The sequence below is a fragment of the Coccinella septempunctata genome, chromosome 2 (assembly GCF_907165205.1).
Source record: "Coccinella septempunctata chromosome 2, icCocSept1.1, whole genome shotgun sequence".
In the NCBI taxonomy this organism is placed as follows: domain Eukaryota; kingdom Metazoa; phylum Arthropoda; class Insecta; order Coleoptera; family Coccinellidae; genus Coccinella; species Coccinella septempunctata.
The window spans coordinates 24501355-24527586 of record NC_058190.1 but is presented as its reverse complement, the minus strand read 5'-3'; the positions used below and the strand labels follow the sequence as shown (position 1 = coordinate 24527586).

Below are 26232 nucleotides of genomic sequence, written 5' to 3'. Positions count from 1 at the left end.
CAGACCGGAAAATAACCCACAATAGACCAGACCTCATATTGCTCAAGAAGGATGAGGACACAGCACTATTCATCGATGTGGCGATTCCAAATAATAACAATCTTCTAGATAGGCACACTGAAAAAATTTCAAAATACAGAGATCTCGAGGAACAAACCAGAAGACAGTGGAAGCTGAAAGATATCAAGACCATCCTTATTGTAATTTCATCTACAGGCCTGATACCGAAGAAACTACTGGAGAACTTGAGGAAACTTCATTTGGACGAAAATATCTATAGAGTCATGCAGAAGGCGGTACTGCTCGGAACGGCGAGAACTGTACGCAAGTACATGAGGAATGCAGAGGAACACCGTCTGCGCCGACAGGAAGTACGGGTGGAGCAGGAATCCAACCTACAGCAGGGAGGCGAGGAGCGACCCGGACCCGACCACCACCACGAGCCCGAAAACCTGGAAAGGGCTCCAACAGAGCTCAATCCTTTTGATATCTGAGATATCTGGGATAAGTGAATTTTCCTCTGGAGAGGAGTGTGAAAGCCGCAAGGCTAAAGTCATAATAATAATGGTGAATTTATTTTCATAATTCATTGTAAAAGTAAAACAAAGAAGAAAACAGGTCAACAAAGAGGAACACCACATCAAAAAGAAAAGTTAGGAACTACGAGGTAGGTGACGTTAGGCACTCATCCTACTTGACGTGAAACACGAAAAATTGTGGTTGGAAAACAGTACTATACTTGAAAGAAAACAATATTTTGTGCTCCATTTCATGAACAAACGTAGTGTAAAAGAGCGATTCAGGCAAATTTCCTGAAAACCAAAATTCGACTGATATACAGCTGATAAATAAAATTTACGTGAATCCCCAGTCTGGATCAACAATAACGACATCTGATGCTAGTGCCAATCACGAGGAATGTACAAACTTGACTTTACAGATAACCACATGCAGGTAGCGCATTCATGCTCTTCATAATCCGGATACTCGATTTTAGGAACCCAGTTTGGGACACTTACCTGCTTACCCTATACTCTGGTATATTATAGATACCGCACCATTGAGGCGAAAATTTCCATTGTATAATTTTTATTAATTACATAAGTTTTACAATGTGTTAAGAAGAGTTAATCAAAGAGGATTTACACCGATGAGTCCAAAACTCTGAACATAAGCCAGCTTCTCAATCAAAGAACGTGTGAATTCGTCTGGTATTTTCCGGATCTCTTCAGAAGCTTTCTCCAAGTACTTTTCTTCCAATTTATAGTACTCCCCTATAAGGTCGAGTTCATCGTATATTTCTTTAACCTTATCTACACATTTCTGATCTTTTTTTCCATAATTTTCCTTCAGTATTTTTTTCTGAGTTCCAGAAGCCTTTTCCAGGGCCATGGCGATTAGGTAGGTACAATTGTTATCTTGGATATCAGTACTATTTTTTCCAGTTATATGCTGCCCATAAACATCGAGAACATCGTTCTAGAAAATTAAAGATATTCAATAGAAGTAATGATGTATTGAACGAGTTCAAGGTTTCTGACGAAATTTTCGATAGTATAGTATTGTAGGTACTATAGGTGTTAATTATGAGAGCATGAACCATACCCACATAGTTTTTCGGTGATGGAAAAAAAAATGATTAAGTAATGAGATAATATGGTGAGTTTATAAAGAGTAACCAATAATTAGTACTGGCGGGAATATCAGAACCACTCCAATATGAGTTGTTATTTTAGTTGTCATCATCGACTTGAGTTATGCGGTACAGATTTATAATGAATTTGCAAGAACAATCATGTCTCTGGGTTCATGGTCACTCTGTAATCAATGGATTCCAGATTCTTACTGGCCCAGAACCTGAGGAATGGATCATTCCAAAAATTCCTTGGAGGTTTTTAAACTGTACTATCCAAGACTATTTGTATCTCAGTAAAAATAAGTTACACCCCCTCACTGGCTTTTCTACAGGGAGGGCATTGATGCCTTAGGGTTGACAATGGGCTCATTAGAAACTGAGGAGTATTCTGTGCATGCTGAAGAGGAAGAACCTCTTCTCTTCACCTGGTTACAAAATGCCTCGCCATTGCAAGCCTGCGCAAGGAATGTCTTGGACGAGAAAATTATAAGACGAATGAGGACTTATGCCGTATGCACCGTTTCATTGAACAAAATTAATTCTTTAACAGCCGTGTGCACAACACTATTAAAATTATTTTCAATCTATGATAAATTTCATATTTAGTATGTACCGCATTTTGATCCCGGATGAAATATTCTCACTACTAGATTAAATTTATCCGTAAAAATGACAGATTATTTTCGGATTGAAATTTAACACAGATAACAGCTCGTTTTATATTTCCATGGATCAGTATTGCATAATGCAAGGCAAATGAATGAACTCCGAGCCACTTGCTCCAGAAGAGGGAAGAGAGAAACTAGACAATTTAATAGAGCTTGGGAATATTTCACGTGTTCAGTCCTGAAAATAATGCTTCTTCTGCTCAGAATCAAATTAGAAATAATTATTCCTCCAATTTATGAGTTATATAAAGGTTAATTAAAGGTCTTATGTGTATGAACTATATGTTTTATCTTTGAACGTATATGTAGTAACTCAATATATAAACAAATATCGAGAAGTCGTCGAACAAAAGTGAAATTATATATTTACCTAACGAACAGTAACATCTAACATAACCAAAAAGAAAATGTTTTCAACAGTAATGAATAACAGAACATATCATTTGTTAATCAAAAATGGATGACATGTAGCATATAAATTTATATCGAAAAAATTAAGATCACCATAACGTGGTGGAACTTGGCTTCCTCAACCTTCATCTTTAACTTCAACAGTTATTATTTTTTTCATGCTCCCTGTTTACATTTTCGAAATATCTTTTGTGCATTTCTGCAATTTCCAGTTTCCTATCCACAAGTTTCGTGTAAGTTGTACATCGAATCTTCTTCTGTAATTCGTTCCTGCAAAATTTTCAATTATTGAAAATTCCAATAAACTATTATTAATATTACGAGGATGTACTGATATCTAGTTAGCCTAGACCAGTTCCATGCATGAAACAAATATTGCGTCACCATAGCAACGAACAATAAGTCATTAGAAGTGTCAGTGTGAAATTTGAGATCAAAAAAGTAAACCAGAGTTACGCAATAAATTAAAAGAAAGAAGATGTCCACCGAAAATGTGAAAATCGAAAAATTGGATTGTCGAGCCATCATCAATAGGGTTGCCACCCCTTAGCTCTGAGAATCCGGGAGAAAAAAAAACAATATGAATGAAACAACCTCTACTTAACATTAATTGCTTTCCGACATAATTCATATTCTCCGTTGAAGATCTTTATAAGCCAACCAAATTGAGTTAACCACTTGTCTTGATACGACGTTGAATATTTTGTCTTTTTTTGTGGCACTCACTTGCAGAATCAGAATCGACAGTTTCACTAGACATTGCGAGTGTATTCAAATAACTTCATAACACGCACTTGTTCACGAATAGCAGCTAACTGCGAATTGAAATTGATATGAAATAAATGACTGCAAATGAAGGGGAGGGGAAGGATGAGGGCGCGTGCATACACGATGGTATGAGACCAATACTATATGCGCAGTCGTGTGATTTTCGATGCTCTGAACAATTTCGTCCGTGCGCATAACGTTAAATTTTTTCGAGAAAGTTGATATTCCGGGAGAATCATGTGTATTTGAAATTCCACCCTGGAGCCGGGAGATTCGAATTCATAGGGCTAAATTCCGGGAGAATCCCGGAATTCTGGGAGAAGTGGGAACCCTAATCATCAAGTAGCTGTATTTAAAAGGTTTAAGACCAGTGGCGGCTCGTGATCTAGTTCACTAGGGGGCTACTTTTGGAACAATAATAAAAATATGAAATTTTAAAACTTACTTAACATATTGTCTAATATTTTATTTTGTATGGTTTTCGAGGTACCATTATTTCAATGATCTTTCAATATAGAAACGAGTTCAGACATGAAGTCAATTAGTTCTCCAAAAAAGCCACGATTTTCGGAGCTGCCTTTTTTATCGTGGCTCCTTAAGGCTAATTCCAGTTTACCGCAAAATTGGATGCAATTTATATTTTTTTTTTAAACATACCTGTTCTTATCTACTTGCTAGTTGTGCTTAATAATATTATGCCGGTAAGCTGAATCTAATTGAGCAGCGATATTAGTCGTACCCAGAAATGCTAATTCTGTCGAACAATTTACATGTTTGGCAGATGGCTCATGCTTCTTAATTTTTTCATTGAGGTGCTTCAAATCTCTGTATCCTGCCCACACGTTATCACTTCCAGCGGAGTTGAATAATAAGCAAGGAAAGCAAAACAACGCCTTCACAGTATCACAGCCACATATCCACTTGTTTTTCTCATACACTTGTCTTGAGAATCGTCTTGTGTAAGAAGTTTTTTGGAGTTTTATCTGCCTGGGTTAAATTTAAAACGGGAGTCGGTCTACCCAGCAGTTTAATACGGCTTTTTTCCGCCAGCGAAAGCCTCGCGAAATCAGTTTTTAAAATATTTTGAACACTATTGTCCGCCATGATTTCAAAACTTAAACAAACGAACACACGCTAGTTTGTCTATGCGATAGCGGCTAGTACAGTGACTTTATACGAGTATACCGTGGTATAAAGTCACTGCAGACTGAAGCGGGTAGGGGCGACTTTTATCGTAACTTTTTTACTCGTTAAAACCAAAGAGGAATCTTCGTTAAAACTTCGTATCTGACCGACACGAAGAGTTGCGGGTGGAGCCGAATGACTGTCCGAATACTCCGAATGCAAGAATTCGCGACTATAGGATTCATCGCCCATGCAGGGAGGGACTGCTAGATTATGATTGAAATAAACAAAACTGAAGGAGTCGCATGAAAGTTATACATTAATAAATTATATAAATAACCGTGGAATGTATATTTACATTAAACATTGTATGGGAAGGTAAATTACATAAAAGGATTGATTTCTTGTATGGGGGGCTGTAGACCTATAACCCTCACAGACCAGCCGTCACTGGTTAGGAGGTGAGCAGATTCACCCTTGGTGATAAATGTCCTTCGTATGCAACCGTGAAAAATTGGACTGCAAGCTTCAAAAGAGGTAAATTTTCCATTGGAGATGATGACCGATCTGGAGACCAGTTTCTGTGTCAGTCTCCGAAAATATCGATGCAGTTCAAGACATGATTCTATCAGACCGTCGAATTGGGCTAAAACGGATATCTGGAGCACTGAATATTTCATACGAACGCGTTCATCATATAGTTCACGTCAATTTGGACATGAGAACAATTGCTGCAGAATGGATCCCCAAATGTTTGAATATTGACCAAAATCGTGCAAGGCGATCTGTGCTCGATTTGAAAACGATGTAGACTTCTTAAACCGAATTGTTACTATGGATGAGACTCGGTTACATTTCTTTGATCCAGAAACGAAGCAACAATCGATGGAATGGCGACACACTGGTTCTCCAAGACCTAAAAAGTTTCGTGTCCAGAAAACTGGTGGAAAAGTTTTTGCTTCAGTTTTTTGGGATTGCCATGGAGTAATCATGATTGATTTTTTGGATAAGGGTAGAACAATAACCGGAGATAACTATTCGACATTACTCACTACTTCACGGGAAAAAATTGAAGAGAAAAGATGCGGGAAGCTATCCAAAGGTGTTTTGTTTTTGCAGGACGACGCCCCTGCACACAAATCTCATGTTGCCCTGCAAAAAATTCGTGATTTTTGGTTTGAATTTGGAACACCCACCTTATTCACCAGATTTCGCTCCATTCAACTGAAGAAAAATGTTAAAGGTCGTAAATTTTCCTCCAACGAGGAGGTAATAAAAGCTGTGGAGGTTTGGTTTGCAGAGCAAGGAGAAATTTTTTTTAAATGTCTAGAGACGTTGCAGGTTTGCTGTAATTAATGTATCCAATTAAGAGGAGAATATGTTGAGAAATAAAATATTTTGCCAATAAATTTTTGTATTAGGCTAAGAATTTTTCAATATATCCTCGTATTATACTAGTATATGTACGCCGATAGTTTCCGATTGGTCTTAAAATAAAACACCCTTACCATAGAAATTTGTTCCGACTGCACATTTGGTTCATATTCGTGAAACTTTCAGGTTCTCCTGATAAGATATTTGGAGTTTCCATTACTTCTTCGGGAGTTTGAGGAATTTCCTCAAAATTATGGATATCAGTCGTCGTCAACACTTGGTTTTCCTAAAATAAAAGGATGTTTCCAAATGCTTGATGCTCTAAAATTCAAACTCCGTTCATGAAATTACTTACTATTGCCAACGACGATGAAGCATCCGAATCAAAGATGTTATTTAAACCTTGCACAGTTTTCTTATTTAAAACCGATAATAACGAGTCATCGAATGACTCTCTTTTTGAGGGTTTTGGAGGACCTCCTCCTGTTCTTGTTGAGTTTATAGGCTCATCTGCAACCAGCTGTCCAGTTTTTATACCATGTTTTTATAGATTGAGGCTCGTCTTTGGGATGCAGTTGAATGAGGACACATTAAGTTCTGCTGCTATTTGCTCCCAGGCTTTATTCTTTTCGACATTGCAGGAAACCTTTGTTTCCTTATTTTCCATTACGTTCTTATATTTTAAAGCTAAATTCACAATTAAATTTTTTCGTTCACTGTGAAATTTGTTGATCTTGTCCTTCTTCTCGAATTTTATACCGTTGCCATTTTTCAAGATTATTTTATCGAAATTCTCCCGACAATGCAAAACTAACAAAGACCAGATCATTGTTTTAATATGTCATAGCACAAAACAATGATATAAGCCTATTAGATTTCATTTCTAGAGATTTTATGACCCAAGAACACCGAAAATCCCTGAACCATACAACTTGGTCACATATACCTGGGACTTCATTAATCCTACATGAAAAATACTCGGCGCACAGATATTAGAATTAATCCTTCAATGAAATCTGAGATTACTTAATTCGGTATTAGTGGACAAGTCGGTGCACACGGCTATTAGAGGATATCCTTAGGTTTAGTATAGATATCAAACTTCTGTAACTGACTTAAATTTTGGTAGTGTCATATACCAATGAATCATAGAATCAAATCATACAGAGCTCATTGCGGAATAGGTTTTTGTTTTAATGAAATATACACTACTAACCCAATGATGCCATATGGCATCATTGGGCTGGAAAGGGTTAATGATTGCAGCAATTCTGTCGGACAGAATATTTTTCCATCGTATATTTCAGTCCATAAATTCACCTTTAATCGATATTGGGATCTTTCCTTATATTGTGCGGATTCTCGATTCTCGCTTTGAGTACAGACTCATCAGTCCAAAGGATATAATTGAAAAAATCGGGATTTTCTATATGTTTCAGCAACATTCGTTGACAAAATTCTACTCGGGCTTGATAGTCTCTTGGTAGTAGTTGTTGAACTCGCTGAATATGGTAGGGGTGATATTTGTGTTTCTTCAGGATTCTATGGGCACTTGATTTTGATATGCCTGTCATGAGCTCTATCATTCTGGTTGATACTGAACAATTAATTTCGAATTTTTCAAAATGGTGTCATTTTCCACGATCGAAGGCCGGCCACTACTTTTACGACTCCCAGGAACTCTTCCTTCGACAATTGCATTATGGGTCCGGAAAAAACTTCGTAATTGGGATGTCGGCGATTGGGGTACCGTTCTGAATAAAGCCTCGATGCTGCTCTAGCATTAAGACGTACTTGTCCATAAATAAGGTGCATGTCGGCGTATTCTCTTGCAGTATACGAAACATTTTCTGTAGACATTTTACCCAGTAAACTGATACGCATTTACTTACACTAGATGAAAATGAACGTTTCCATAGATACCTTAAGTGCCTTAAGTGTGAATCATTGAATCGCATCACATCATATCGATGTTCGACAGTTCTTTAGGCAAAGAAGAAGAAATAAAAAAACTCAGTCAGTGAATTGGAATCTTAATAACATGTTTTGTTGATTGATTATCTTCATCAGGAAGTCCAAAATGAAAGTATTTATGGAAAAGGTAAAAAAATCAGTTTTTCACAGAAATGCTCCATTTTCGATAAACATTCAAATATCTTTTTTCGTGAAGAAGGTTATCACTTGTATTTTACCTTTTCGGAATCCTCACAAAATGGGCAACGTTTCAACGTAATATGCAGAAAAGGTCTAGTGTCTTTTTTTTATACCACGTCAGATAGAATTCGGTACAAAAAAACTTTTCCTTCAGAACATGAATTTTATTTTATTTTTTCAGAATCCCTGTATAATATTTTGTGGTATTTTTCATTGAATGAATTGAAGTAATCATTCAACAATATTTACAGAAAAAAAACTGATTCGAAAAGTATTTAATTGTAGCTTTCGCAAGAGAGAAAGCATTTTGAGTGAAAAAATTCAACATTTTCATAAAACATTAAATATCTCGAAAACTGTGAGACTTTCATATGAACGATTTTTTCACATCAGGTAGAGCACATTCTGATTAACTTTCCGTTTTTGTTTGAAGTGGTCTTTACGGGACAGCCTGTATATTGAGACATAAGCTGATAACCTCTCCCAAAATTATGTCGCAATAGTTCTGTATCGATATGTATAGGTCTTGAAATTGTTAATTATTAAGAAAAATACAAGCTCGGATTTTTGCAACTTCTACTCACCTGAGCTGAATAGATATTCCCCAAGTAATAGAACACTTTTTTCGCCAAGTCATACATCTGCAATTCCTTATTAGCGAACAGTGTTGCTAGCAGAAAAGGATGATTACCGACGTAATATGCTGTCTTAATCTCTGCAATTTCATCACACCTTTCCACCGTGAAGTCTTCGAAATTTGTGGTTTCTAATTCCAGTGCCAGACCAACTGGTGTTATTGGAGTTAGGAAAAGGTCAAATATTTCGTTGAATCTAGGGTGCTGGTTGAAATACTTCCTGACGATTCCATTCAAGCTAGTGAACACCAACATCATATCATTGGCTGTCGCGCTTCCAGCAATTTTATACCAAGTAGCCTGTTTTCGCCTCATATCGTGATCGTCTATAATATCATCCATAATGGTGTATCCAGTATTGAGCTGTGAATTGGACAAACGTGTATAAAAGACAACCGGATTCAATCAATGCGCTGTCTGACATAGGTTCATTGAATATTGCGTATTCGAATTTGATTAAAAAAATACAATTATAGTTTTTCATGGCATACCACTCTCCATCTCGTGATTTCCTGCTTTATATTCGAAAGGTTGAACCTGCAGATCGCTACGTTAGCGTATTTGTTTGAGACCCCGAAATGAATGAAGTTTTACTTTATTTCCCACCACGATTTCGAATTATTAAAATGAAAAACATCATCCTTTTGCTTCATTCACAAGGTGAGGTGGTGTAATTTTTATTTCAGTTGTAGATTTCATGATTTTTTTGATTGTTGTTAACTATAATACAATGTATTATGTATTGTATTATGTAATGTATTGTGTTGTTCGGTTCAAATTTTGTGTAGTAGATGCTATATATAAATAATCTATGTATATATTTTTTAGCCTGAGTAAGAGAATAGAATTCCCGAAACGTTGCGCTGTTGCATATATTGTAGATAAATGTCTTCCTTTTGACTGCTAAACCTTCACCTGTAAAATAATTCTTTTGTTTCAGAAGAATGAAGTCATCAACTCATTTAATTTACAAAAAAGATCATGCAGAGACATTATTTCTTATGAACATACAGTTTTTAACATTCAGTATAAGCGAATGTACCGGGTTTTTCACTACTAATTGATCACCTCTTCCTTCAATTCTATTACAAAAAGACATACAGTGATTGAGATGTCGCTTCGCTTGCACGTAAATGTTCGAGATACTTTCTCAATCCAAAAACGTAGCGAGAGCACGAATTCTGCAACCTATATTTCTCGACAGAATCCAGACATGGATAATAAACTGCCAATCCGTAACTCAGCAGTAGACAACACTAAGGTTTCGCAGAGATACAAGTGCCATGAAAGAACTCCTCAGTAGAAATGAGACATGCTCCCTGAATCTCAGTTGACAATCGAAAAAGATCCCAAGGTTTCTACATCAGGTGGAGGATGGAATTGTATCTATTTTGATTTCAAACTATGCACTGAGCGTTCTTGGAAAAAAAGGTATATAAAAATATCCTTTCCGCCGACCTCTCAATAATACCACTATTTTACGTACACGAAATTAGCCGTTTATGAACCCTTTTATTGGTTAATTGTCTAAATGCGTTATTGTCTTGGGTAATCGAACATAGAAGTATTCAGCAGCTACCCAAATAATTATTTTATTTGTTTGTCGCATTGATTTTCGTGGTGCCTAGCGGGTGAATTGAGAAGACATGAATTGTGAGAGCCTATTAGACGTTTCTGAAGAACTGGATCTGTTTGAAATCTGAAAATTTGGATTATTATATTGTTCGACATTATCTACTGAGCTGAAATATTCTTGAAGCGTCAGCACTTTCAGTTAAAGAGGCAATGAAAATAAATTTTGCAAAAAAAAATTTTTTCTATTTTTTCGTTTCTGATATGATAGAGTATTCAATTTTAAATATATTTCTGTTCAAATCGTTGCATTCGTCCAAATGGTTTTCATAATATTGGGAAAAAACTGAAAAAAAAAAGATATGCCTATGTTCGATATTCCTATTCTAAATATCTTAAGCACAAACCGTTTTCACATTTTTGAAGTCGAAAAATGTGGAAATATTCTACATCTTCTGAATTACGAAAGACTTGCCACAGAGTGTTCCAAATGCTGTGTCAAAAATGGGGATAAAGATTTGCCCATAACTTTCGTTTTTCAAATTAGAATCCTAATTTTTTATGATTGCGTTGGATTTTGCGAAGAAAAATAATGACAGTGTTCTGATACGTCAATGCTCTAAATATAAATAATTCCTGAGTTATTCAGGATTTTCTGAATTTATGTCGTACGTAGAGTAAAATTAATGAAATCTGTTTCATATCAATAAAATTTATGGTCATAGAAGATAAATTTTCTCAATAATCCACAAGTGATAGACCTCTTTTCTGAATTCATTCATTTGAAAAAAACGCAAAATACAGAATTTGAATGAATGGGACAAACATTTCAGATAAGATTTTCGAAATGATGCCAATTTTGTTCTACACATTTATGTATAGAGTCATTCGGGGCAACTGTGCGCACTTTTGCCTTTCAAGCCATACCCTGTTTCAAACGTTGAAACTAGGAAAATTAAAACATATTCATAAGAATTTTCTAATCCATAAAAAAAACATCAAAAAGCAATCAAACAAAAACGTTTTCTTTCCGCAAAAAAAAATTAATAGTGAAAGCCGGAATGCGTTCACATACTCCGTATTGCAAGTAAGTGTGCGCACCCTCACGGGGTAAGTGAACGCAGTGCTTAGTGAACCACACAATCAAAACAAATTACAAAATAATGTCATCAAAAATTAGAGAAATGCTGTTTATTGCGAATACAGAAGCGAATTTTTGCAAGCACTGCATTATTGTTCGTGCTACCATTCCTGGTGAACACAACACTTGATACATTTCCCCGTTGGTGGCTCTTCATATTTTTCTGAACAAATAGGATAATATTGATCGAGTCTTAAACTAGAAAATCAACAATGTCATAATTTATTCCTCACTGAACAAATGCCCATATAATGAAACTATGCGCACACCCATCCACGCACACTTTCCCCAGTTAGCCAAAATTTGAATTAACGTTCTTATAGAGTTGAGCAGCTAAGAAAACCTTAAATTTTTCATTATATATTCAGATTAATATGCGCATGATCGAATGAAATATTGTTTAACACTGAGGGACTCGGAACGTGGACCTGGCAGAATTTGCAGAGATGCTAAAAATTAACAAGAAAACTAGTGAATTTGATTGATTGCAAATAAAACGTTAATGAAACTTATAAGTATAATAAACTTTCTGGTCGTGCCAAAGGCCTACCACCTTAACAGCTAAAGAAATAGTTGATAAGAGCTTTTTATTCTGTTGTATTCTATTGAAGATTTCAATGCATTAAAAATGGATGATACCGGTTTTTTCGAATATTTTTATTAATGTATTCATTCGAACTATTTGTATAATGTTTGAGGATATTTATTCATTCCCATTCCGTGGGTATATGAAATATTTCTATATTTTCTATCTATCTAATCTAGGATAACTCTACAGTTTGTTCTAGAGTTTATAAGTTTAACAAATAAACTCTCTTATTATTATGACTTTAGCTTGCGGCTTTCACACTCCTCTCCAGAGGAAAATTCACTTATCCCAGATATCTCAGATATCAAAAGGATTAAGCTCTGTTGGAGCCCTTTCCAGGTTTTCGGGCTCGTGGTGGTGGTCGGGTTCGGGTCGCTCCTCGGCTCCCTGCTGTAGGTTGGATTCCTGCTCCACCCGCACCTCCTGTCGGAGAAGACGGTGTTCCTCTGAATTTCCCATGTACTTGCGTACAGTTCTCGCCGTTCCCAGTAGTACCACCTTCTGCATGACTCTATAGATATTTTCGTCCAGCTGAAGTTTCCTCAAGTTCTCCAGTAGTTTTTTCGGTATCAGGCCTGTAGATGAAATTACAATAGGGATGGTCTTGATATCTTTCAGCTTCCACTGTCTTCTGGTTTGTTCCTCGAGATCTCTGTATTTTGAAATTTTTTCAGTGTGCCTATCTAGAGGATTGTTATTATTTGGTATGGCCACATCGATGAATAGTGCTCTGTCCTCATCCTTATTGAGCAATATGAGGTCTGGTCTATTGTGAGTTATTTTCCGGTCTGTCAGAACCGTGCGATCCCAGTAGAGCTTGTGATGTTCATTTTCCAACACAGCATCCGGATGGTAATTATAATAAGGAACCTTTTTCGAACTTAGAAGTTGGTGTTTTAGTGCCAATTCTTGGTGAAGAATCTTGGCAACAGCATCATGTCTATTTTTGTACTGCGTGCCCGCGAACTTCTGACATCCCCCGGTGATGTGCTGGATAGTTTCATGTGTCGCACACCCATAACGACAGCTATCGTCCGCCACTGAGGCATCCTTGGCGATATATTTCATGTAATTTCTTGTTGGAATCACCTGATCCTGGATGGCAAGAATGAAGCCCTCTGTCTCAGGAAACAACCTTCCGGAAGTCAACCAGTAGTTCGACGCAGATATGTCGACGTAATCATGGTTGACCTCGTTGTGGTGCCTTCCATGCAAAGGTTTGCCAATCACTTTTTGTATTTTACTTTCTGCAGAGTTTTCGACGTTTTCCAAGTGATCCTTTAACGGTGTAGAACTATCAGCAACACAAACTACTCGATGGAGTTCTGACGAAGCAGCCTTACTCAGGAAATATTTTGGAAGTCTTTCAATTGCCTGAGACATACGGTTGGACAAATCAACAATTCCTCTACCCCCAAGATGTCGTGGCAGCTCTGTCCGTTCTATTGAGCTTTTGGGGTGATGTTTATTGTGTTCAGTCAGCATCGTCCTTATTTTTCTCTGTAAGGCTGCTAAATCGGTGGTCGTCCAAGAGATTATACCGAATGAATATTATTATTATGACTTTAGCCTTGCGGCTTTCACACTCCTCTCCAGAGGAAAATTCACTTATCCCAGATATCTCAGATATCAAAAGGATTAAGCTCTGTTGGAGCCCTTTCCAGGTTTTCGGGCTCGTGGTGGTGGTTGGGTCCGGGTCGCTCCTCGCCTCCCTGCTGTAGGTTGGATTCCTGCTCCACCCGTACTTCCTGTCGGCGCAGACAGTGTTCCTCTGCATTCCCCATGTACTTGCGTACAGTTCTCGCCGTTCCGAGCACTACCGCCTTCTGCATGACTCTATAGATATTTTCGTCCAACTGAAGTTTCCTCAAGTTCTCCAGTAGTTTCTTCGGTATCAGGCCTGTAGATGAAATTACAATAAGGATGGTCTTGATATCTTTTAGCTTCCACTGTCTTCTGGTTTGTTCCTCGAGATCTCTTTATTTTGAAATTTTTTCAGTGTTCTATCTAGAAGATTGTTATTATTTGGAATTGCCACGTCGATGAATAGTGCTGTGTCCTCATCCTTATTGAGCAATATGAGGTCTGGTCTATTGTGGGTTATTTTCCGGCCTGTGAGAACAGTGCGATCCCAGTAGAGCTTGTGATGTTCGTTTTCCAGCACAGCATCTGGATGGTAATTGTAATAAGGAACCTTTTTCAAACTTAGGAGTTGGTATTTTAGTGCCAATTCTTGGTGAAGAATCTTGGCAACGGCATCGTGTCTATTTTTGTACTCCGTGCCCGCGAACTTCTGACATCCCCCGGTGATGTGATGGATAGTTTCATGTGTCGCACAGCCATAACGACAGCTATCGTCAGCCACTGAGGCATCCTTGGCGATGTACTTCATGTAATTTCTTGTTGGAATCACCTGATCCTGGATGGCGAGCATGAAGCCCTCTGTCTCAGGAAACAACCTTCCGGAAGTCAACCAATAGTTCGACGCAGATATGTTGACGTAATCATGGTTGACCTCATTCTGGTGCCTCCCATGCAAAGGTTTGCCAATCAGTTTCTGCATTTTACTTTCTGCAGAGTGTTCGACGGTTTGCAAGTGATCCTGGTGTAGCTTTAACGGTGTGGAAGTATCAGCAACACAAACTACTCCATGGAGTTCTGACGAAGCTGCCTTGCTCAAGAAATATTTTCGAAGTCCTTCAATTTCCTGGGACATACTGTTGGACAAATCAACAATTCCTCTACCCCCAAGATGACGTGGCAGCTCGGTCCGTTCTATTGAGCTTTTGGGGTGATGTTTATTGTGTTTAGTCAGCATCGTCCTTATTTTTCTCTGTAAAGCTGCTAAATCGGTAGTTGTCCAAGAGATAATACCAAATGAATAGCTCAGCGCCGAGCAAGCGTAGGTGTTAATCGCTTTTATCAGATTCTTGCTGTTAAGACCAGTTCTCATTGTCCTCCTCAATCTCCGGGTGAACTCCTCCGTTATTTCTTTCTTCATCTGGGTCTGATTGATTTTTCTTGCCTGTTTTAGGCCTAGATACTTGTATGTGTCTCCTGCCTTCAATGCTTCAATTTCTGCACCTTCCTTGAGTTTGAACGTACCATCTTCTATTTTCCCTCTCGTTATGTTTAGCAGTCGACATTTTTCTAGTCCAAACTTCATTTTGATGTCTTCCGAGAATCCTTCCACCATTTTCAGCATCAGTTGCATTTGTTTTTTGGTAGATGCGAAGAGTTTCAAATCGTCCATGTAAAGGATTATTATTATGACTTTAGCCTTGCGGCTTTCACACTCCTCTCCAAAGGAAAATTCACTTATCCCAGATATCTCAGATATCAAAAGGATTAAGCTCTGTTGGAGCCCTTTCCAGGTTTTCGGGCTCGTGGTGGTGGTCGGGTTCGGGTCGCTTCTCGGCTCCCTGCTGTAGGTTGGATTCCTGCTCCACCCGCACTTCCTGTCGGAGCAGACGGTGTTCCTCTGCATTCCCCATGTACTTGCGTACATTTCTCGCCGTTCCGAGCAGTACCGCCTACTGCGTGACTTTATAAATATTTTCGTCCAACTGAAGTTTTCTCAAGTTCTCTAGTAGTTTCTTCGGTATCAGGCCTGTAGATGAAATGACAATAGGGATGGTCTTTATATCTTTCAGCTTCCACTGTCTTCTGGTTTGTTCCTCGAGATCTCTGTATTTTGAAATTTTTTCAGTGTGTCTATCTAGAAGATTGTTATTATTTGGAATTGCCACGTCGATGAACAGTGCTGTGTCCTCATCCTTATTGAGCAATATGAGGTCTGGTCTATTGTGGGTTATTTTCCGGTCAGTGAGAACAGTGCGATCCCAGTAGAGCTTGTGATGTTCGTTTTCCAGCACAGTTTTCCAGCACACATTATTCTTATTATTATCTATCTATCCAAGATGTCTGAATAACACGGTGTGTGAAATTCAACTTTTTTTTATGCGCGACTGTTTTTTCATATTCTGTGTTTGTTTTTTTTAACATTTAAAATTTTTTCTGCTTGCACTTTAGGTCTACATGTTTATTATATTCGTGATTCAAAAAAACTGAATTCATATAAAAAACTTTTTCAATAATAAGTATAATAATAGTAGCTTCATCTTACCAATTCCAAACACCAACACAATTTGTGGACTTCCTTCATATTTTCTTGCGAATATGTACCATGGTGTTGCTCGATGGTCTTGTAAGTATAAATAAGTACATGTTGTCGAAGATGTTTTCCTGTCGGACACATATATTCCAGAAGTCTTTTCATCCTCTGGTTCACTGGCGGGTATCCCAACAGGATTTCTTTAGAAGTCACATCTTCGATGAATTTGGGAAGAAACGACATGTAATCTTGTACATCCTTCTGTGGTAAAAACTTCATTTCATGGGGATTTCGGATTTCTTTAATGGGCATGGTCGAAAGACATCTGTAATGTGATATGGAGAGGAGTTAAGAAAGGAAGGTGGAACCTTGAACCAATTTCATTTAGTCAGAATATCAAATTCGGATAGGCTTGTATAGGCTAGGCAAAATTCGATGGGATTAAATGACAGCTCTGTAACCGTAAGAGCTAGGGAAAACTGGATGGCACGTTTCCGATCTCGATTTTCAAAATATTGTAACTGGCCAAAACCGCATCCCTCCATCTTCTTTTGTTTTCAAGTTACAAGTGAAAACTCATTCTTCGGCTCTTCGTACTGCTGCCTCTATTTCGTAAAGTATCAGTGATATCGAAAACAAATTTTATATTCTACATACACTTCTTCATGTAGAATACAGAGGCGTAGTCAAAGATTTTTTCAGTCCGCCACTTCAGTGATATAGTGTTAACTTTCATTTTTTTGAATAAAAACCTTATGTTATTTTTACATATTCCAGTCCCATATTTCTTTCTGATTCAGAATATATAAGTCGCGTCTCTAATTGTTCTTCCAATAAAAAAATTCAAAAACTAGTTCGGTCAAGGTGGCAGTTCATTTTCATTGATAACATGATAATGAACTTTATGCTACTATATTGCGTCAGGTTATGAGAGATTCTGGTAGTCACTTTCATTCCGGATATTTCAGAAAATGCTCGGGAAATGAGAAAATTATGAGAATTTCCATGACTACTTCATATTTACTATTTAACCTATATTATTATATATTGGCACTAGTGTGAAGGTTAAGATATTATCTATTAGTGAAAAAGGTTTCTTGCTGAAAGAGCAATAGGCACTGTTTAGAATATTTTCATGAAATTTTAGGATTCAGGCTATGATGTGTATTTGTATTCACTAAATTTCAGAAACACAACAAGCCGTACCTAATGGTACTGCCTCACCAGCAAAACTTTTAATGTAAAGAAATCTCCGTTGTCTTACACCCAGTTCCACATTGAGCTGGAGACCATCAGTTGTACTATATACTAAAGTAACACAAAGAATAGCAAAAAGGCAAGAGAGAGTGAAACACTATCATGATATGAAAGTAAAGTACCCGAAGATGAGATTGGGAAAACATTTTATTCAAACATAAGCCCAAGTCAAATTGGATACCTGCCATAATCACTCAAGAAATAATTCCTGGACGTAGTTTTAAAATTAAAATACCAGAAGGTGTGATTTTTCAAAGAAATAGAGAACATTTGCTAAAGCTAAGTAACTATACCCCCAATAGTGTTTCACCCCCATCAGGTTCAATAGATCAAAATGAACCAGATAATTTTTATAACAGATCACGTAGAAATATTGTAAAATCAAAAAAATATAATGATTATGAAAGTTATTAAAAGGGGAGATGTGATAGTGAAGTTCAGTTACCGGAAAGATCGAGTAGGCAAGGGTAGCCGATGTGATCGGCGCTGTGTACAGTCAGATAAGAGTTAGCGTAACGTTAAGAATAAGATTAGGTTAAGTTGTCGATTGTCGAATGTGAAGAATATTCTCAAATAAGTATTAAAAACTAAAAAGTCAAATCAAACAATCTTAAAAACATCACTTCTTCTCTTTATTCTTCCTTTTAGTATACCCACGGACACTTAGGCCATTCAGACAAATTTTCAGTACGACCGAATGAGCCTAATAAGCCTTATTTTTACAGTGCCACAGCCTACATCGATTTAAGTAAGGCCTTCGACTCGGTGAATCGGAGAGCGCTATAGAAAACCATGGGACGCCTTGGAATACTCTGAAATTTTTTAGCAGTGTGTGAAAGCCTTCATACCAACAACACCGCTAGAATACAGCATAATAGCTCTACCGACCATTTCTTAACCAATTCTGGAATGAAACAAGGCTGCGTGCAAGCGCCTTTTCTGTTCAATATTTTCGCCATAGCTGTTGATATGATGACATGAGTATGCCTGTAAGAGAATATCGACAGAACCAAAATCCTGGTAAGTCCGCCAGAAAGCCTTCAAACAGATATCAGCCTGGAGAATGAAACTCTAGAATATGTCGAGCAGTTCAAATACTTGGGCAGCTTCATAAATAGGGATGGGCGAAAAATATCGAAATATCGATATTTTTTCAGAAAATTATCGATAAATACCGTCGATATTTTAAATTTCGATACTATCGACTATCGCTATTTTTTCGGAGTATCAAATTCGATATTTTTGTGTGAAGGACGTTGATCTGATGTGTATTGTGTGTATAATGGCGGCGAGTTGTTTAATTGAAATTCACTATAAATCTATAGATCAACTAGCTGACCCGGCAAACGTTGTTTTGCCATATAAATCATTTCCATGTTGTATCATAAAAAAATAGAAATTAAAAATTTTGTCTAAAAAATAAAATAAAAATTTAGGGGTGGACTACCCCTAACATTTAGGGGGATGAAAAATAGATGTTGGCCGATTCTCATAGATACCGGATAAGCACAAAAAATCTCATCAAAATCGGTCAAGCCGTTTCGGAGGAGTATGGCAACGAAAACTGTGACACGAGAATTTTATATATTAGATGTGGTCAATTTAAGTCTCTGCTTAGATCATTTTTTAGCTTGATCACAATTGTCACATTAGTTCTAAACGAAAAAATATGAGTGTGTACCCATGCACGATCTAAAATTGGACCTTTTCATGCTTACTGCTTACTCGGGAATACAGCTAAGTCAGCGATTTCGATTTTAGTCAATTACAAGTTGGTAGTTAGTTGAATGTAGTTGAATTGCATATGGTTGTACAACCAGTGGCGGCTCTGCCATGAGAGCACATGAGCACGTGAACCCCCAAACGAAGTAACGTAAAATCAGATTTCCTCTCTTAACTAACCAATAAATTACCGTTCTTGTTACAATATTATTTTGTTCCTAGTATTTATTTATGAATAATACGAACATGACCCAGCGATGAACACTTAAAATTCTACCCTTGCCGTCTACATACGTCGGTCGCACGTGCGAACGAGTAGGAGGGGTTTACGACGAATTGCTAGACAATTTTTACGAGCGGGCGGAGGGGGATGTACGCCGATTTAACTGAAACAGGAGCACAACTTCGCTGTGCACAATCGGGGAAATCTACAGAGATCATGTTCGGACTATTTATCCGTAAACGACACGCGACGTAATTCATTAGATGAAGAAGGAATTATACGTTCATTGTCTGCATTATGAATGCAACAAAATTTACTGTGGAATATTCAAAATAAAATTTTAATTCATTGAGTTATGAAGAAATACTCCAAGTTAAAAATAATGGTAGACCAAAACATGAACGCCATTACTTTTTTGCGCAGACCAATTTGAGCAGTATGAAAACCGTTTTCCAATGCAGCATTTAGATGTAACAGTGGACGCATATCAATTTTTTGATAAAATTAGGTTGAAAACCGAATTAGAGCTAATTTACAGAAGACCTGTTTTCAGAAATCTTAGCGGTGCTCTCAATTTGTTGAAACTTATCATTTAAAATAACCTAAAACTGATATTTTCTGCCATATTTTTTCCCTTCTCCAAATACTTGTGACAATTCCGATGACGACAGCTGAAGCAGAGAAAGAAGTTTTTCAGCATTGAACAGAATTGAGACCTTTTTAAGAAGTTCGATGAATGGAGAAAGACACTAGCGATGCTATCTATAGAAAAAAAATTTATTGAAAATTTATTAAATTTTAACGATGTGGTTATCGATAAGTTCGCTGCAGAGAAGGAAAGAAGAATGGCTTCCATTTTAAAACACTGTACAGAATGGTGAACAATTATGTAAATTCATGAACCTTTCTCATTCAATAAAATCAATGGCTTTTTTCAATTTTGTGAACCCCTGCCTCTTAGGCCCACGAGCCGCCACTGTGTACAACCACGTACGTTTTTCATACAGTTCATTCAGAATACTTTGATAAAACTCACGTTTGGTGAAACTACCGATATATCGAAATATCGATATTTTTTTTTCGATATATATATATATATATATATATATATATATATATATATATATATATATATATATATATATATATATATATATATATATATATATATATATATATATATATATATATATATCTGTGGCGGCGTAGTTGTACCCATGGTAGAGGAATACTTCATCTCACCATGATGGTACCAAGGGTAGCCAAACGATGGCATCACTGCGCACGACGGTTGCGATCACAGGGTAGATTATACGTCTATTGCGGTGCAGCATACGCCAAACGATGGCGCCACCGGCGACGCAACACTCTATACCCTCGACGTAACCGGCGTTTATAGCAGGCACAAACTACGCTGCTTCGGCGATTGTCGTAGGTAGCTGCTAGGGTTCATTAACCTACCTCGAGTCCGACCCTAGCAGTGGGACGAAACAATCACCCCAAGAGCACGCCATTCTTCAAATGGCGTGAACTCACCCCAGCACATACCGCCAAAGTGGTGACCCCGACGTGATGAGGGAGGGCCGTCTTAACGACGTATCCCAGAAGGCCAGACCGGTTGAGACAATAGCTCGCTCACAATGCACGCTCCCATCACTGGTATTTCTGACGCTACTATAGACGCCCTTTCCCATCTTCGTAAACGGCGGTACCCTGCCTACCGTATCGCATCGCTTCCCCAGTCAGCGCCGCTGGTGGGGGAGTGTTGTGTCGGCGTAGTTGTACCCATGGTAGAGGAATACTTCATCTCACCATGATGGTACCAAGGGTAGCCAAACGATGGCATCACTGCGCACGACGGTTGCGATCACAGGGTAGATTATACGTCTATTGCGGTGCAGCTTACGCCAAACGATGGCGCCACCGGCGACGCAACACTCTATACCCTCGACGTAACCGGCGTTTATAGCAGGCACAAACTACGCTGCTTCGGCGATTGTCGTAGGTAGCTGCTAGGGTTCCTTAACCTACCTGATGAGTCCGACCCTAGCAGTGGGACGAAACAATCACCCCAAGAGCACGCCATTCTTCAAATGGCGTGAACTCACCCCAGCACATACCGACAAATATCGATACTATTGAAAAATATCGATATTTTTTTCACCCTTGCCCATCCATATTCATAAATACTAGGGCTAACCTAGACACGGAAATACACAGCCGTATCAATTCGGCATCACGGGCATTCTGGAAGCTGAAGGGCAGAGTGTTTCAAAATCACGACCTCAATCTGAAGATCAAGACAGCTCTTTACAAGGCAGAAGTCCTCCCAACGCTTCTTTACGGAAGCGAAAGCTGGACGCCCTACAGGCGACATATGAAACGGCTTGAACAAACGCAACAATGTCATCTAAGACAGATAATGCACATCAGATGGTTCCACAAAGTTTCGAATGCAGAAGTCTTGCAGCGCGCGAGTTGTACAACAGTTGAGACTCTGGTAACGAGAGCCCGACTCAGATGGAGCGGCCACATTCTGAGGATGCAAGACACAAGACTCCCCAAAATAGCTCTATATGGCGAATTCACTCAGGGAGTCCGGAAACCAGGAGGCTAGTATAAGCGGTTTAAGGATATACTGCACCAATCCCTAAAATTAGTTTACGCCAATCATAACTAGGAACAACTAGCGTTAGATAGGTCACAGTGGAGTTCTTTGGTACACAGTTATAGTGGAGACTCGACAAGGATACAGCGGCGGCCAGATCTGGTTGGTGACTATCCATGCCCGGAGTGTGGTAAGACCTGTAGGACACGGCTGGGTCTCTGCAGTCACAGGAGGACACACAATCGCAATTAGCCCTGAAAAATTATAAGTCTGTTCGCGCCTTTTTTTTGGTTCCCTTTCTGGTCTTTTTGTAGATTGATTCCCGGTAACGGGATACAGTAATGAATGAATTGCAACATTATATAAAGAGGGACTCTACCTAAACAATTCCAAATACTTATTCTATCTGGTAATATATTGCCCTCGAACACAACTACGAAGGTTTTTGATGGAATATGTAGTGGAGAACCATTTTCAGCTGTTGTTCTTCTATTCAATCTTTTGGCTGTGATTATATTAATTTTTGAACAAGACTTCTCAATATCCTTTTCGGTAACATCAAAATCTATATAATTAATTACCCCTCTACTGGTTACTAATTTATAAGGAACAAAACATTCTATTTCCTCGTTTTTCAAATACATATTCGCATCAGAGAAATTCATTTGCTGCAGGTCCTGAACTCAAGTACTCAATGTCCTTTTTTGTAATATTTTCAATACCATTCAAGCCCAAATTGAATCATTTTTTTCATGGGATGCAGTTTTCCTGAATTCATATCATCTTTAGATTCTGCTATTACAAGAAATGGATCCTTATTAGTTATAGGATATTTCAAAACAATTTTTGGTTTGGTTTTAGAATTCTGAGAGTCTATATTTATATTATGAAAGAATCATGGTTTCCTATACACTTAAATATTTCCACATCAGATGCTTTTTTAGGTTATATATTTTTATTTATTCTTGATAACTCAATCTACAAGCCCATCTAGAAATGAGTCTCAGCAATCTGGGCTCAGCACAATGAGATGTCAATAATTCTTGAAGCGACATAACTTGCGGAATTTCCATGATTCCTGATTACCATTACTTACAAAATCTCACGCCATACTCATGAGAACAAAAAATTTTCTGGATAGATTCAGGAGTAATTTTTTAATATCAACTAAACTCACGGAATTAATCTCATACAATAAAGAAAAACATTTTTTATATATGAATAATAAGGATTGAAGATATATATTTTGAAATCAGTGCAAAATCACTTTTCATCAGTCTTTGTCGCTATCTTCTTCGATGACAGGTGACACGTTGTCTTCATCAAATAGTTTGCTCAATGTGTCAGAATTTTGGTCGAATATCTTCGGACTGAGAAATTCGCACGATCACTGATTCCAACGACACCGCTCTCCCTCCGTACCGTTTATTACTTTTTGAAAGATTCGCATTTCAAAACATAAATTTGCCACCAGACACCCTGTATTCAATATGTAGAAATGAAGCAATTACAAAAACTTTCTACTGCCAGTGCCTACTGGGATGTCGATCATTCTTGGATTTACTATAGATGTGGGGTTTATGAAAGAAACTTTTTTGACGTAAAATCGAAGTTGAAATTATTTTATTCATTAATTATCGAAAACCTCTACATGCAAATTTCAAGCTCAAAATTGTGATTAGTTTTACTTGAACCACTAATAGGCCATCCTGTATAATCGAAAAAAGTGAGCTTTCAAGCAAACATTTTTATAAAGGCTATTTAAAAGAAGTAATGTCAATTAAAAATATGGATTGAGATAAATTGTCAAATATTTGTAGAGAAACTCGTGCTGGAATCAGAATTGGATCGTACGTTAAGAGTCCGTTATTCGAGATAAAATAAACATTTTGTTCTTTCAAATTTTCCTTTCAAAATTTGATATGAATCACCCTGAGGTTCCTACATGGAATTTTAATCTGAAGTGAATTTCGACTATTTTGAATGCGCCCAATAGACGAAAACTACGAGATTTCAATGCTCAGGTGTCTCAGGAATGACTTAAGGACATACCTATTGTGATGAAACTTTCACTTGAAAAGAGAAAAAGTATTTCGGTCATTATGATTTCGTTAATAATTTCATGATCATAATTTCGCTAAGCAAATGGGTGAAATATTCACTTACGCTGCAGCTCCTGAATAAACATTCTTTTTGGAATGTATCAAACTCTTTACACAGTGAGAGGACGCTCTTAAACCTTTCAACATGATTGTTTTCAAAAAGGATCAGCAAAAGCAAACGTAATGAGGATTAATGCAAAATACCTTCAAATATCCATCAAATCGTAATAACACATATTCCGAAGTGGTCAAATGTTCAATAAAAAATGTTATTGATATTCTTGTACATTTGGAATCAACTTGTGAAGGTTAATATAGGATTGCATTAAAATGATTTCCATTTATTTACATCTTTATTCCAATACATTGGCGTACTAGAAAATAATGGGGGATTCCAAAAGTTATACTTTTTACACAAAGTAGAACACTTCAAAATTCAAATATCACCAAAAATCTACTGTAGCTGCATAAGTACCTGAGCGCGTCGAATTGGAATGTTTATCACAGATTGTCAACTAGTGCTTTTTTAAAGGTTTTTCTATTGTTAAAACTAGTGCTGCAAGGTGCAGTTTTTATAATCTATTGGTGTTAGCTTAAACCAAATTGCACCCACACTGGCACGAGCCCTTAGATCTCATGTCGAAAAATGCGAACATACAGGATGTTTCTGTGGTAAATGAACATACGGTAACCTGAGCTAGAGCTACCCCAGGCGAGTCCAAAAAACCCATATTAGATAGGTCTAATCAAATCCATAACCGAGGTACAGGGTGCTTCATGTATTCAACTAAAATTTTAATTTCTCATAACTTTTGAACCAACCAGTATAGTCAGTTGATATTTGGAATATATGATTTACTAACACAGGTCGATAGATTCATATTTAATTTCCCAAAAAATTCCGGGTCGGTAATTGAAAATGATGGCACTTCTTCCAAGCTGGAATTCAACACCCTGTAAATTAAAATTTTGGAATTTGATTGAGAAATTTGAAGAGAGCAGTAAGTTTTCAATGAGATTCAGTAGATTTCATTATCCCGCACGTCATTTCGCTCAAAGGAAACTCCAGGGAAATATCAAATTGAATATTGGAATTCCTCTAATCTTCAGAAAAATCGTACCTACATTGTAATCAAATTGGTTTTTTGTCCCACTTATTGCATATTCATATTTCATAATATTCTGAGGAATCATTTCAATTTATTACCGGAAAAACATGATTGATTAAGTAAAATTTATTCGGAGACAACAACGATGAATAAATAAATGAAGAAACATATAGTCCGGGAGGCCGGGGCTTTTTTTCAAGGAATTTCATCCCGGCTGAATTTAATACTGTAGGTTGTAGTCACATTGCAAATGACGAAACCGACCGTCAGCTTCAATACCATCGGTGGGTGCGGGCGTGGGAGGCGGCGGAACTTGGGAAAAAATGCAAAATTTCAAGTGATTTTATCCCGGCTGAAATTTTTCATATGTAATATTAATGTTAATTAGAAACAAAACAGTGAAGTGAGGGTGGAAAATATGTCAGTCGAGCTCGTGAACTGGGGAAAAAAATTTGAAAATCAAGTTATTTCATCCCGAATGAAAACAGCTTCATATTATTTCTTACATACATATATGGAAATACCAAAATGATCGTCAGCTGCATGTCTAGCAGTGGAAAGACCGTCAGTCAGAGCGCGCTCATGCATTTATACGGCGCGCGGAATTTTCAATGATCTGACTGATGACTTTTTTCTCATTAGTTAATCAGCCTACGGATATTTTAACATTTATATTTATTGAAAATATGATTCACCCATGATACATGTAGGTAAAGCAGCAACATCATATGTATTGTTTACATTCAAATCTTAACTTATATGTACCATGCGCATATACATTCCGTACTGTCCACGAATATAGGGGCCGTATCAGTACCACACAGCGTCATTCTAGATTAAGAAGTCTATTCATTCACATCACTCATGTAACCAAATCCAACGAATAATGATATAAGGTTATTCAGTGTTTTTTTATTCAACTCAATTCACAAGTAGATCGAACATGGTCGCTTCGAGCCCGATATGAACCAAGCGATATCAAACTCAAACAACAACTCAGGTCCTTCGAATCAAACAAATCATA

At 37.5% G+C, this 26232-nt stretch overlaps 1 protein-coding gene across 1 annotated transcript; it reads right to left on the bottom strand.

Annotated features, from left to right (window-relative positions):
* Positions 1-1072: 1072 nt before the first annotated feature.
* On the bottom strand, positions 1073-24322 carry LOC123308340 (farnesyl pyrophosphate synthase 1-like). Its single transcript, XM_044890953.1, has 4 exons — positions 24164-24322; positions 16200-16512; positions 8721-9134; positions 1073-1479 (listed from the first exon to the last, which is right to left on the bottom strand). The coding sequence occupies exons 1-4, from the start codon at positions 24244-24246 to the stop codon at positions 1132-1134; spliced, it is 1158 nt and encodes a 385-aa protein (XP_044746888.1). The 5' UTR covers positions 24247-24322; the 3' UTR covers positions 1073-1131.
* Positions 24323-26232: the final 1910 nt, after the last annotated feature.